Here is a 16,278-nt window from a genome sequence, read left to right as displayed (position 1 = left end):
CGAACAATGGAATTATATAGCAGTTTCTGGGAGTATGGGTGGGCCCCCCACCACACCCCTGATAGGCACCTCAGGATATTAATGTTTGATTGACATTTATGAACTGTATAATTTATGTGATGGGTCCCGGAAAGACGCGAGTCCAAGATAACTCCCAAAAATTTAACTTTGTTGCTAGTGGGGATCAGTTCACTGTTAAAAGCTATTTCTATAGGGGGAATGACTCTCTTCCTAGTAAAAATTACCACAATGCTTTTGGAAATCGATAATGATAACCCATGTGAAGATAGCCACTCTCCTAAATAAAAAAGAGCTTGGTTGAGACTGTTAGAAGCAACCTCGACCGAGAGGGAAGAGGAGTACAGGGCTAAGTCATCAGCATATTGTAAGACATTGCAGAACGGGATGACGGACTCTTCAAGGTCGTGAGTATAAAGACTATATAGTAGAGGGCTTAACACAGAACCCTGAGGGAGTCCTTTCCAAATAAGTCTTGGGCGAGAATGAGAGTCACCGTGCCGTACCTCTATAGTTCTTTCCATCAAGAAGTTGCATATAAAATGAGTCAACTTCTCAGGCAAACTCAGCTTAGATAGTTTATCTCTGAGTAAGGAGAGTATCACATTGTCATACGCCGAAGATATGTCGAGAAACACCCCAACAAGAAACTCATTCTTAGTCAGAGCGATCCTCAAAAATGTCAAAATAGACAAGCTATCCATAGTACCCATTCCTTTGCGGAATCCAAATTGGCTTCTGGCCAATAACTTTTTGGACTCTACAAACCATTCCAACCGTTTCTTTATCATGTGTTCCATTATTTTTAATAAACAGCAAGACAAAGCAATGGGACGATAGGAGGAAGGAGAAAGAGGATCTTTTCCAGGTTTTCGAATGGGGAGAACAATTTGTTTTTTCCATGAATCCGGAACAAATCCCCGATCAAAAAAGCTATTAACCATGTCTAAAAACATTTTTTTAGTGAGTGGCCCGGAGTTAGATAGAAGTGAGTAGGGGATATTATCTGGACCAGGGGAGGAATGTCTCAAGTGGTTCAGAGAAGCCAGGAGTTCCGACCATGAAAATTGTTCGTCGAATCTATTAGGACGGCTATTAGCATAAGAGGAGGGAAGAGAATTTAAGCAAGGGACGGAAGAAGGAGCCAGGTTATCAATAAATGTCTTAAGCCAAACAGACGTATCATTACTGGAATAGTCGCAGGGAAGGAAGGATCCTCGAAAGCGTTTAATAGCTTTCCGTAATAAAGTCGCAGGAGTCCGGGGAGATAAGTTTTGGCAAAATCGAATCCATCCTTTCCTCTTTTTTTTTTTTTGAACATTCGCTTAGCTAAAGCCGAGATTCTTTTATATAGGAGGAAATTATCGATGGTCATTCAGTTACAATAATCTTTTTCGGCTTCTTTTCTGCGGCAGATCATGTCCGAACATTCCGAATCCCACCAGGGGGGAGAGGGTTTAGACGATTTACCCCTTTGTCTAATAGGGATGTTTTTGTCAGCGGCAGCTTTGAGGGAGGTCACCAATTTCTCGTGACAATCTAGTGCATTATCCTGCGACAATACAGGGAATTTATTGACAAAAGCGTCACAATCTTTGGCAAATTGTTCCCAATCTGCCTTAGAAAGGAGGTAACTACGAGAACTTAATTGGGATTTGGGTTGAGTAAAAGAGGTGACACAAAGACAGATGACATCAAACGAGTCGCTCGGACTCGAAACGTGGAATTTGGAACTCCCTACAAGAGACGTTTGTTCAGCAGTCGACGTCAATCGGTATATATAATAATAATAATAATAATAATAAAGCTTTATTTACATTCCTTACAATTAAATACCTTACTGGCTAAATATAATAGAGTTAAGTAAATACAATTTTCCTTAATCCTAAATTCTTATTTTCTATTTTAATGTTTTCATAGCTAAGTAATATATTGCCCTTATTGTACTTATACTATCTAATTTACGTAAGGACCGCCAGCGGCGGTAAAAGCCTCCTCCATATTTTTCCATTTGCACCTGTCCCTTGCAGGAGTACTCCATGTCTTACCCGCAACTTTCGCGATGTCGTCCTCCCATCTTTTCAATGGCCTGTCAATCGGTATAAGTGATAACAATCATGATGATCGCAAAAGTCTTAGTTGAACTGCAAATTAGTGACACATTGATTTGTCAATTTGCAAATCGATAGCGCGATGTTATCACACTATTGCGACCACGCCATTTTGCAGGGCTGTTTATGTTCGTGACATGACCGTTTTCGATTCCAGTATTCAAAGTCGCAATTTGTGACTTTTCTTTATATTTCTTGCATCATACATTAAATTTACTATTTTTCATAACTATGTGTTAGTAATTGAAAAATATATAGTTTTTTTTTATTTTTTTAGTTTTATTCCAAAATTTTAGTGAAAAGCACTCATCATTTTTTTTTCCTATCGAGAAAATTAAACTGAAACTTAGTTCTGACTAAGTTCAAGTAAATGCTCAAGAGTAGCATAAATATGCTACTCTGATTAGATGAAAAAACTATGTTATTATGAAATCATAATAACATAGTTTTTTCAACCTCATTAAGCAGTACCTACTCAGCAATTTAATGTCCTTAGCGCCAATCCATAATCGTTAATAAATGCGAGTAAGACATTAAAAAAAAAAAATATATTACGCCCGTGGTTTATAAAGCTGATAATAAAGTTCAGTTAGCATTAATGGTCGCCAACCTCTGATAGGTGATGGCACTAGAAAAAGAAAAAGAATAGCAAATCGCTCAACAAAATGCGAGCATCCTTTTGCAGTCATCTTTTACGAGTACCAAAATTAAAGCGCGCCGATCTAATCGGATTGCATGATTCCTTCAGCCGAACTAAATATCAGAGCGTTGGAGTGATTGTCAGCAATATCCACGGTTGATTTCTATTTTTACTACTTTAGCGATTTTCGCATATCACTGCTACTATAATTTAGTTTCTTTTATTCAGTTGATAATCTTTTTAAAATTCTAAAGGATATAAAAATACCTACCATGAAGGATACGGAGTAAAATTATTATTACAGTCCACACAGTACAGATAATTAAGCGATGTTTTAATCAGATAGTTTACAATTTGACTATAATCTGTTTTTTTATGGTTCAAAGTTTTTTTTACAAATTGTTTCGGTTTAATTGTTCTGTTTTTCAAGTTCTTTTATTTTAATCACACCAAAAAAGTGAATTGGTAGCAATGGCGCTCTTAAATTAAGTTGAAGCAAGGGATTTTTAAATTTATTAAAATGCACATAAATTGAAAAAGTTAAAAAAAGAGGTGCGTGCTGGGATTCGAACTCGGCACAACGAAAGTGAAGTCGACCTCCAACCCAATGCGTTATCACCGCTTCATATAAAGCTTCCATTATAGAGCTAAAAGAAAATAAAGAAAACATGTTTATTTGTCCTGTAATTATAGACATAAAATAATCTAAATAACCAAGGAAATAAACATAAATGGGAAATTTAAAGCAGCGAATATATTGCAGATGAAGTGACGGGCGGGTGAACAACTATTTATTTAATATATTGTAGTTAAAAAATCTTGATACGCCGCAACAGTTATTTATAGAAAAGTTAAATGTAAGGTACGATAGAGACAAAGCAATTACAGTTTGGCATGTTCTCAAAGCTGTATCAAGTAAGCATACTTAATACTTACTGCAGTACGGAAAACTTGCGAGCAGCTTAAAACTTGCGTAATAGGTATCTGTTATAATGTACATTAGCTTATTACGTGTACCAATAAGCAGGCGAATTTTAAGCTAAGCAATTAAATAACTGAAAAATAAAATAAATATACTACGACAATACACACATCGCCATCTAGTCCCAAAGTAAGCGTAGTTTGTGTTATGGGTACTAAGATAACTGATGAATAATTTTATGAATAATATACATAAATACTTATAATATATAGATAAACACCCAGATACTGAAAACATTCATGTTCATCGCACAAATATTGTACAGTTGTGGGAATCGAACCCACGGCCTTCGACTCAGAAAGCAGGGTCGCTGCCCACTGCGCCAATCGGCCGTCAAAGGGGGGGGTGTGCTTACATTAGACTCATAACGTGGAGCGTTTTGGGATAGCACTTTATTGTCAAGTTATCGAGTCTAGTAATTTTCTAGACACAAATAAAAAACAAAATAAATAAATAAAGCTTCTTTTACACTATTTATTGGCCACAGTGCTTTTTCCAAAAAAAAATTGGAAAAAAAACTTATAAAACGTGCGTAATGTTATCAGTTTAACTTAATTTTTGTATCCCGTCATTACGCCCAAAAAAACATAATAAATCAGGCCCAGGCCTATTTATCCTACAATATATAATGACACAAAATTATGTCCCATCAAAAATTACGGCCTGATTCAATGTCTATTAATCACAATTCAATCACAAGTCAATTCATCAGATCCTTTTCTCATCCAAACTGTCAATACATTTTGCCCAATTTGGTATTGTAGGGACGTCTCAGTTCAGAGAAGAAATATTATTATTTTATTACTTTGAAACAGTAAACGAAAATAACATATGAAAATATTTTTCTGGGATACATTTTCCGTTAATAATTGCCCGCAATATCATCTGCGTGAAGTGTGTCAAATCGTGTAATGCTTTAGCCCAACCAACGCGGGCCGCAAAAAAAATATTTATATCAAAGTAGTTAGAAAAACAGCATGTCATCTGTGCGGTTGCGCTTATTCTTTTGAATTATTAGTATCAGAAATGTATTATGATTTAAGACATGAAAGTCAGAAGTTGGACGTGTTGCCTGATAAAAAATAAACGGACAGCAAGGAGTCAATAGATTAGTGGACTGCCACTTTTGTTGAACGCGTAAAGTCCCGGTTATTATCAATTCGTTATAGCCTGCCAATTATCATCGGCAGCTAAACTCTTAATCCTTCTCTCCCATGAGAGAGACCTGTAGACTGAAGATAATTAAGATTATGACACTCTTAAGCCGACACTTATTACTTAAATAGGTTATAGATAAATCCTATTACAATATTAATGATTACGTGAATGATAAAAAAAAACTAAAATATATATTAGTTTATTTATTTTTATATTCATTATTAGGATATTTTTATGTGATTTTTGAACCAGACTGTTTTATGAATTCGTATCTTTTGAATAGTAGCTCCACCGTTTTGTCATCTTTTTATCTAATCCAAAGGTTGTCTGGCCGATATCACTACTAAGTTATAATTATGCTTTTTATACCCTTCTTACTTCTTTTACTTAACATGTGGTGTACAAATAAAGGGTACAAATAAATAATAAAGTTAATATTAATAAATAAAATTAAACTTATACTTGGCTAAATGGATCCGGTTTATCTATTTTAACCTGCATTTTTCTACTCGCCAGGTTAATCCACCTTCATCTGGCCTGATCGACTATGCGGTGAGCATGCGGCCCAACTACCACAAGGCAATTGTCGATACAATAGTCCACTACGGATGGAAGAAGGTCATTTTCATTTACGACTCGCATGATGGTAAGTATCTTACTTCTATTTGCTCATAGGTTTTATGTGTACACCGATTTTCTTCCTTTTCTAGGCCCGTGATTTTTGTCATGTACGAGTACTTAGTTTTAGTTAGCTCTTGAACAATTAAAATGAATCATTCAAACTTAATTCAATGATTTATTCGGACTTAGGACTTAGGACACTTGAATTCAAGGTAAGTTAATTCAAAATTTCTATACGCTCTAAAGTTCTAAATTTCTTAATGAAAAGGTTGCTTAAAAGCGTACTTCTCCGATTTCATCTTTCAAAAGACAAAATAAAAATTGTTAAAATGACGATGTTGAAAAAGAGCAACTGTAGAATTTTTTGTCAGCTTCTTCTCGGTAGAATCTGCCTTCCGAACCGATGGTACAGAAAGGCGGATTTTGCGTTTCAATGATTAGGCCTAGTTGAAAGATATTAATTTTGAATTTATTAATTTAGAAACTGAAGTAGTCTGTGACGTTGAATCCAGAATTACGATTATGTAATATTTAGTCACTGGCATTGGGATATGCCGTCCTATTACAAAGTTTTGAAAAAGGTAACCGCTGAAATTACGTACCTAGCTATCCTGCATTTTTATCAGTGCTTTCATTCGTAGTAGTTGTTACAAAATATAATACCGAAAGAGTGATGGTACTAATTATTTATTTAAAGTCTAAGTATAGTTTTTTTCAATAAAATATATTTATAATCATCATCATCATATAAACCTAGTAACGGCCCGCTACAGGGTACGGATCTCCTTCTTCAATGACAAGAATGAATGGGAGAATTTAGAAACTGCAGATTTCTAAATGTTCAAATGAAATAAAAAAGTGGTTCGAACTAATCAACGTAAAGTGGAACTTAAGTGCTTATTGGACATAAAAGAGTAAAACACAGCGTCCATTAAAGCCCAGAATCGAATTGGCCAATAGGGCGACTCTTAATATATTACATTATAGTCTTTCTAATGAAGGAAAGTTTCCGCTGTTTTTTTTAAATAAAAATTTAATTTTATAGAAGTCACTTATTTTTTTTTTAAATTACACAAAAATATATACACACAAAAAACATTTTAAACCAACGTGTGTTTACTTAATTTACTGTCAGCTACCTTATTCAATTAAGATAACTACAACAACTGACTAAAAACTGCTGCTTCACGGTAGAATCTGCCTTCTAAACCGGTGGTCACTACAAACAAACATACTTGACGTTGACGTGATATTAGGCCTACTTGAAATAAATGAATTTTAACTTTTGAAATATATTGCCCATACTTTACGACAAAAATAGCATGATTCCACACTAGTATTAAATCGTACATTATGATACTATAATGTTAACAGTACTATGCATAAACAGTAGATTATATGACGACATTGTAATATATCTTAAAGTATAAAATTTAGTCTCACTAAATATTATGAAAATTAAGCTTAATTTGCTATAGTCCGCAAAAAGCAAGAGAAGATTCTCTGGTATAATATAGTATGGTTATAATTTCTTCAATCCTTATACTCCACACCAAACAGACCTTCGGCTTCGAGGGTACATTGCTGAAGATCTGTTTGGTGTGGAGTATAAGGATTGAATAAATTATAAATTACACCGTACAGATTCTCCTGCTTTTCGCGGACTATAGAAAATTAAGCTTAATTTTCATAATATATCATGGATTTCCCAGTGGCGTGCCTAGGGTTTTGAGTTTGAGCAAGCCCAGTTACCTAAAGGACAAATTTAACTCGTAATGATCTTTAAGTCACCATTCTTGTTGTGCTAAATGACAAACAATATCAAATAAACTTTGAAAAATACTAGGTACGATTAAGTCAGCACCCGAATTATGATAAAGAAGTTTCAAGAAAAGAAATCCCAAGTGTTTCTTTAAGTTCTGCTCTCTTTAATTCTTATGATGCCTGGTAATTTATGTCGTAACCAGCCGCGTTTTTTTTCTTTTCATTAGAATAAAAATATGAAAAGCCAACAAACAATTTTTAAATTAAAAAAAATTACCTGTTGTTCGCCAATTATTTTTTGATTTCGCCACAGAAACAATTTGCACACAATTGGAGCTCATATTTAACAATATTTACTATAATTTGTAAGAAACAAACCAGTAAAATTCACTATTCAACTCAAAAAAAAACAATATTAAACTCCTAACTAGTTACTAATCAATAATATTGAATCTGTCAAGTGTCAACTAGTTGTAACGCAAATAATAACACGCGTGAAGTTGTTTCAATTCGCTTGCTGGTCATCTTCACTAACTTCAACTCGCAATCTGGCATTTGATCTCCATACTAAATTATTAAATAATCTAGATTGTCTCTGCTAAATACATTGAAATTTCTATGAGAGAGAGCAGTAAAATAAAAGCCCCGTATAAGCAAATGAGTGTGAGCGAGACAAAGCGGGACCTCCGATCGCGTACGAAGACACGCGAAGAGTGCGATAGTGATAGTTCGGCGCGGCGCCGCGCCGTTCGGCTGGGTGCTCCCACAGAGTCTACCTGCCAGAGTAACGTAGTGCTTGCAGTAAAGTAGACAAAGAGTATATACATTATTGAGCAAATGTTAAATAATTGTATTTATATCCTCATTGCTATCCAGTTTTAATTATTTTGTTAATTTCATTTCGTAATAGTCGAGAAAAATTTAAAAGATATATTTATTGTAACGCAAGCCCGGCTTTTCGGCTTGTATGGTAGTACCGCCACTGGGATTTCCACAAAGTAACGCCTGCTTCTATCCAATAGTCGCACTAAGAATTCACGTAATAAGACAGATCGTCTTTACAGTGTGTGTAGCTGTTATAGGTGTATAGTAACAGTTGTAATAATGATGTCAAAAGGTGTTGAGTTAGTGTAAGTGCTAGCCAGAGATGGAGAGAGTTGATAGTTTCGTAGCTAACCATTTCACTGTATAGGAAATTGTAACGGGAAGTCAGCATTCCCTTTAAGTAAATTGAAGTTAATCCCAACTTAGTTGTTATTTTACAACAGTAACAACCCTATGTAAACTTTGCCTGTTAGTAAACGAAAAATCATTTGTTTGGGGAATGTGTGAGGGATACAATATTGTAATACCGTATTCAATGATAAATTTCCTCTTCATTATAATGAAGAGTAAAACCTTTGAAGCGGTGATAGCTTCACCGCTTCACTTTCGGGGAGCCGAGTTCGAATCCCAGCACGCACTTCTAACTTTTCTAAGTTATGTGCGTTTTAAGCAATTAAAATATCACTTGCTTCAACGGTGAAGGAAAACAGCGTGACGAAACCTGCATACCTGAGAGTTCTCTATAATGTTAACAAAGGTGTGTGAACTCCACCAATCCGCACTAGGCCAGCGTGGTGGACTACAGCTTTAAGCCCTTTCTTATTGTTAGTAGAGACCCGTGCCCTCTAGTGGGCCAAGAATGGTTAGATATGTTGATAGTGGCGATGAGATATAATAGCAGTAATTTTCAATATTTTCTTATTAAAGTTTTTTTTTCAAAAATTATTGTGTTAATTTCAAGGTAGTCCTTGAAGGCAATCCTACCTGTTTTTTTGTGATGATGTAGTCTAAGATAATAGCCTTCAAACCTGTTGGGGTACTGCAGTTATGTTACATCCATTCTTCATATCGGTTTCTACGTCCCGTCGTAATAGAGTGCCAAATCACTAGCCACCGAAGCCTCTCAATAGACCCTGCGAGCTATCGAATCCGGTATCTCAAACTCACAGAAACACAGCACTCCAACTTTGTTAAGGAGAACGTCAATCCTATCTTCTAACTTCTCTTCTACCGATCACGATTAAGCAGTGTTAGGCAACTACTCAAACTTTGTATGGATCACAGATTAACGCTGGAAATAGAATGAGCTCTAGCGTGCAACGAGGTGTAGTCACTCACTGTCTCTCATCAGGAAGAGCCTCTCCGCGTCCAAACAGAGACAAATTATGGGTATTTATATAATTTCACTGAACTCTGTTACCGTAAAAGCCGGTGACTATTCTAGTCAGCGTATATTCATCTTAAACTGTATTGAAATTCTTAGTTAACTTTTAATCGATCAAAAATAATGTCACTCACCTATCTGTAGTTTGTTTTATCACATATTTTTCGAAGCTTCCGTTGTTTCTTATAAATAATGACTTAAGTATGATGCAAATGCACTTTGCTTATTCGGTTTATCGAGTTTTATTTTTTATTTTATACGAGTTAGCACTTGACAGCAGTCGAACCAAGAGGCTAGCGATGACGCTTTCTAACATACAAGCGGGCTAAATCGTAAGGGGTGCGGTAGATTGTGGGTAGAGTGGTAATGACTATTCGTGAAAACCTGCGTCTAATCAATTATTTTTCCAGCTAATGAAATAGCGATTTAAATAGAACTAGATTTTTTATAAATAAATTATTTCTATTTAACTGATAGTCTTTGGCGAGGTTATACAAACAGAATTAGGAAGTTCAACGTTGAAGTTATACTATTTCAACTGGTTCTGTGAACTACCGGCGAATTTCTGTTACTTGATTTGATATTGATCGGTAATTTGAATTTGTCCTATTCGATTGGGAAGCTTTCCCGAAAGTTTCTATGTATTTCCCCCATTGCCACCTCAGCTTCGCGACTCGTTGAGCTGTGTCGGTAACTTTGGTTCTTCTATGGATCTCCACATTTCTGATTTGATTACGTAAAGATACTCCGAGCGTAGCTCTATTTATCGCCCGCTGAGTTACTCTGAACCTCCTTATGAGCCCCACAGTTAATTCCTAACATATCTTATGTTTTCATTTAATAAACATTCATTGGATTTTAAGAAGAAACTATACAATTTTGAAGTATATTATATTAGTTAGGTTTTAGATTGCTAGACTTAGGTCGATTCCACCGTTTTGACAAACGTACCACCAAGTAATTTAACGACCATAATGCTATGTTGCTGTACCTTTTCTGCATAATATTTGTAACTCTACAAAAGTTAAACCAAACTGATGCTACTACTTCGCGTATGCGTGGAATTTCTGTCTTTCAAAGAGACGGGTATTTTCAAGAGCTACTGGTATGAAATGCATACATTCGTCTCTAGTATCTGTTCCTTTGAGAGATTTTAGTGCGGTCAACTGATACGATACGGACACACAGTAAAGGTTTCTGCAGTACCTATGGTAATGGTTTTCAGGCATGACCGTATTTGAATTAAACGAGATGTCGACACCCAGAAGATCAATGTAATCAGTGATTGGTATTGGATCAAAAGGATCCGCCTTGCTTTGAGCAGGCCCACCCGTGTTCACATCGTCATTTACCATTCACTGTAACTGTAATCAATGGCCGATCAATATATTTAAAAAAAAAATCATACTCTTTTGTAACGCTCTTTTCATTTATTTTCGTGTAAAGTTTGATTTAAGAATAGTTATAATATAAAAAGTGTCAAAATAATTAAAAGGAAATAAACGGATACGAGATTTCCTGCTGCATGCAGCAGCAGGAAATCATCATCACTTCAACCAAGATTAAAGTCCACTGCTGGACATAGGACTTTTAGTTCCAAAACCCACGGTCCTGGGCCGCTTGTTTCCAGCGGCTCCCAGTGTCTCTTTTAATGTATCTGTCCACCTCGTTGGGGGCAGACCTACGCTGCATTTACCAGTGTGGGGTCGCCGTTCTTGCCAGAACCCCAACGTTCATCGGTTCTCCGAGCTATGTGCGCCACCCATTTCCACTTTAGCTTTGCGACTATCTGAGCTATGTCGGTAACTCTGGTTCTTCAACCGATCTCCTCATTTCTGATTTGATCACGTAGAGATACTCCCAACATACCTCTTTCTATTGCCCACTGAGTGACTCTGAGCCTTCTTCTTCTTATATTTTTAATAAAATCAAATTGTATTTTTCTTAAAGAAAAGATATAGTTTATATATTGAGAAATAATATTACAATCTTATGTAAGAAGAAATAGACAATTTTTGCACCATGACAAAATTTTACAAAGTGAAAACAACGTATCCCCTTAGGGAAGTAACCTAATTTTACGAGGGCGGAAGGTATTAAGTTACCACAGAAAGAAACTAGAATAAGTACCTAACCGACTAAGCTACATGAGATCTTGCATCTCAATGCGCTCAACAAAGACGAGTACACTGTTACAAACAGTTAAACTCAGAGTAATTTACCACTTAACTACACTTTCAATCTTTTTACAATTCCCTTTATAAATCGCGAACACCTGACCACCTTTCTAACAACTCTAAATCTAAGAATGTAAGGATCAAAATAAATTGAACGGTCTGCGGTTAACTCGAGGGATTACGGGGTAGCTGACTCGCTCAATAATAAAATGTCGACACAAAAGAGATTGCGGAAAGCTGGGCATCCATCAATCATGAAGCGGTAAGCAGCTCAACTTTATAAAAATAACCATAAGAAAAAGCATAAGCACATTAATGACATTGAATAAAAGTTAAAGTTCAAATCAATAACATTTGCTTTAGCTTTAAATATTTAAAGCCTGTTGAACGGGAGCTATGACGATACGCTCGACCAACCAGCCAGCCAGAATAGCCAGATTTTTCTACGTGCGGGTGATCGTGCTCAGTGACCGAAGTCCGAACATTCACACATCTTTGGAAGATGTATATTTCGTCAATTTTTGTGAACACTTCGTTAGCGCGATGCAGGATCTTTGTGGCGCTATCTAGTTTTGTAATGTGGAGACAGCTACATCTGTCAACATGCATAAAACCATATCATATTTGAGAGGATGCTTGTGCCCGACAGTTGGGAACATAATACCTAAAGAGCTTTTATTTTTAAGTTTCTGAGTTAAACCATAAATTGCATTTTGTTTTAACCAGCCAGACGCTTCACGACAACTAGGCATAGGCAGTGGCGTGCACAGGGTTTTTGACCAGGGTATGCATAAAGCCGGTACATGGCATAAAATAGAAAAGTTCCCCTCCAATACGACTTATATACAATATTTTGGGTATGCAGTGCTTTTGTGCATGTATGAAATGCACGCCACTGGGCATAGGTTGAGCACTCAAGAAAGAAAATGACTTTTCACTCTTGCCTTGAAGGACTCAAGTTATACGAGGCAGTGACGTTCCATATCAGGGACGTATCAGAAACGCAGATTATGGACGTTTGAATACCATCCACATAAATAAATGAATATACTTTATTACACAAGCTGTGTTTAAGGGTACTAAGATGACTGATGAATTTATTTTCTTTATTTTTTTTTCGCTATTCTTTGGTAGCACGGCGACGGAGGAACAAGATTGTAAAGTTCTTGAGCACACTCACCGAAGTTTATCCAATGAAAAACCGATTATCTATACTTATCAGCTTAATAACCTAAATTGAAGAAGATTTCTATTAATTTTATAAATCGTAAAGAATATTTCATAATGTATTAACGCGTTAGTATAGTAATAATTCATGTCACCTCCACTCTGAATGTGTAAATTTAATGTAAATTAGTTATTTTATATAGGTAAGGTAATTGGTCCTCCATTTCCATCGTGGTAAATTACATGAAATAGTTCAAACATTATCATATAAAGTTCCTACAAATATCTATAAACTTTAATAAAATAGGTCTTTTTTATATTCAGACTGTTATTTCACTGGTGATGAGTTATGACACAGTATAAGGGCTTACCTATTGGAAGTAAGGCAATTAAATTAAACCCATATCCACTATCGGTTTTTAAGGGTATCGTAGCGGAACGATGAATCGCTTAGCGGTATTTTGATGTGGTAACTAGCCAATGCCTGACCCCAGAACTCCCACTTATGAGACCTGCTCTGCTCCAGAGAGGTCGCTGTTTCTTTTTCCTCTTTTGTTACGGTATATGAAAGAGATAAAGATATTTACTTTAGTCTGGTCGGCTACATGTGAGATTTTTTAAAGTTACATCGTCCACGGCTGTTTTTTATTTTTTTTAGAGGGGCCCTATAATCGATTCTAAAGCCCATACAGTTTTTTTTATATGTGTCTGTCTGTTTGTCTTTATCTTGGCTGCCATGCATTTTTAAAGGAGTTTTAATATTATCTGTAAGATTTCCAAAGGGGGGACCACCCCTGCCCACCCCTGCTCTCGCCTGGATAAGCCCCTGCTTAGGAAGTCATTCCGGACTTTCTATTGATTCTCTAACAATGTAAGAGACAAACGTCGATTTGGACTTAATCAATAATTACTATCAGGGGAGATTGCATTTAAGGGCTAACATGTACTGGAATAAGAAAAAAATATGTATATATTTCTAGTTTTGTGCTGGAGGGTCGACCTGAGCGCTAATAGTCGCAGTCGAGGCTTAATGGGGTGCCTATCACCAATGGAACACCACCAATTTAAAAATGCTCGAATATTGTACTCAATATTTAGTTGCACCTGTAAATGTCAAATTGTTAAGTCACTTATGTATCGGAAATACGGTGTGTAATTGTTTCAGTTTTTCTTATTTTCGATTAGAACTATCACAACTTTAAAGAAAAATCTATTACTTTTTTTTACTCAATGCATGTGCTCCGAAAGTGCAGAACCGATTTCTTTCCCAAAAGAATGCTTACCTAGCAAGAAATTTTCAAGAAACTAGATCTTAAAGAAAAATACAATAATGTAATCCAGAGTAGTAGAATTTTGCCATAATAATAATAATACATAAAAAAAAAAATTACATGAATAAAGTACTCATTATTACCTACAAACAAGTCCGCGAGGTAAAATATGTAACTTTTATAGCAGCTTATGTATTCTTTAATTAATAGTATAATATAACTGCAAAATGATGTTGAAAAAGAGCAATCTGCTGAGTTTCTTGCCGGGTCTGCTCGGTGGAATCTGCCTTTCGAACCGGTGTTAGAATCACTTAAAACAAACTGACTTGACGTTTCAAAAGTTCTTATAAACTGGGCCTACTTGAAATAAATGAATTTAAAAAAAATCATTTTAAATTGAAAATCTCTAAATTTACTTGTTACAAAAGTAATTAACAAATTATTAATAAATTATCTGACGATTGCGACATTTCATAATATTCAACGACAAGGATATCTTGACATGTGCTGCTCTAACCTTCAATTTTCTACTCTCAATTATTCTTTGAAAATATTTATAAAGTGTGAAAGTGATATTAATTAATTAAATATACAATGAAATAGTGAATGTTAAATGCAATGGCATTTCAGTTTGGCAGGAACATTTTACTCTTTCATCAATAAATAATAATAAAAGTCAAAAAATCACGGTTACACGCACACACTTGTTTTTTAACTATTTTTAAAAATACATATTAATAACAATATAATTTGCAACCGTCGTTTTTAGGCTTAGAATATTAATCCTTACTCATACGATTCTTAATTAATTATGACAATTGCAAAAAACAGCTAGTATCTCATATTCTTAGCGAAAACACGTCATTCATGCCTCTGGGACTGAGCATAAAATTAACCATATTTTTAAAGGTCTACCAACATATGTGTCTTTAAAACTGGGAGCTATGATACACTGAAAGTAGGCAATGTAATAAAAAAGGCAATACTACAGAGAGAAGAATCACTAGAGGTAGAAAAACGCTGAAAATGATAATGGACGTTTTTCAGTGTCGCGAGCGGTCTTTTTACAGAAGTTACAAGGAGCGAAAGAAATTAAACATTCCTACAAACGTTTTACTAAAGACTAATAATAACATTGAAAAAAACGTAAAACAAACGTTTATGCGAGTAATTAGTGTTTAAGATACTGCTACTATAAAATATTGCTATTTACTAAATATTAGAAATTAAGTTTAACTTAACCAAGTTCACAAAATTGTGGACGGAAAACAACAGTATTATGTGATGATTACGGTAATGTTTTATTCGGTGTTTTAGAAAACAAATCTTGCAATTGAACGTGTCAGTCATCGACATAATCGGTGTTCCGGAATACCACATTACGTAGGTAACCCGAAAACGTGTCCTGTTCATTTTATTTCACGAAATATTGATCAACCTATGCCTAGTAGTCATAAGCTGAATATAAAATAACATCTCGACGTTGTCTGTAATAAAACATAATCCTTTAATTATGGAACATTCCTCATGTATTCTAGATCCCTCATATACCCTGATTTCAAAATGCCTTCACGCTGATATGTGAATGTTATGTTTGAATACCTTTATAGAAGTTGAACTTCTCATTTGGTACCGCCTCTCTAAAGTGCATTTCAAAATGATGAGAGCAACATTGATTCATAATCTAAGAGTCTGCCAACGTAAGCACATCATATTTAATATTCCATACGCATCGCTTCGCAACTTGTAGCCTGAGCAATTCCCTTAATACCAAAGTTTATCTCAAAGTGCAATATTAGCTGCGGGATTTGTATATATGCAGATAGGTTATACCGCAAAAAGACAATGCATGACTAATTGACAAAGACAGCACGAATGAAGTAATTTCAACACAAATTGTCTATGTTTTTTCGTTTACGTTAGAAGCAATTCGACGATGATATGAATTCTATCATTAATATTACAGTTGTTTTCGTCACTTGAAATATAATGCAAGCTAAAAGCAATTTTATAAAGAACTAAACGCATCATTAAAACAATATTTTCAGAGGAATTTTTAGATTAAACTTGCTCGAGAATTCCATTTATATTTCAAGTTAAATTTGCCAGTAATATTTGTTAACTACAAAACGAAATAAAGTTACGAGCAGCCGGTTTTTG

The 16,278-nt window shown here is 35.2% G+C and overlaps 1 protein-coding gene across 1 annotated transcript in view; it reads left to right on the top strand.

The window, feature by feature from the left end:
- LOC120636241 (glutamate receptor 1-like) overlaps nt 1-16,278 on the top strand; it is a 204,876-nt gene that overhangs the window by 78,601 nt on the left and 109,997 nt on the right. The window contains exon 4 of the mRNA XM_039907619.1: nt 5,426-5,555. Within this exon, the coding sequence (XP_039763553.1) occupies nt 5,426-5,555 (130 nt within the window). The remainder of the gene's footprint in view (nt 1-5,425; nt 5,556-16,278) is intronic.

This window comes from Pararge aegeria, chromosome Z (genome assembly GCF_905163445.1).
Source record: "Pararge aegeria chromosome Z, ilParAegt1.1, whole genome shotgun sequence".
Classification (NCBI taxonomy): Eukaryota; Metazoa; Arthropoda; class Insecta; order Lepidoptera; family Nymphalidae; genus Pararge; species Pararge aegeria.
The sequence above is the reverse complement of the archived record's forward strand: the minus strand, read 5'-3'. Positions and strand labels throughout refer to the sequence as shown.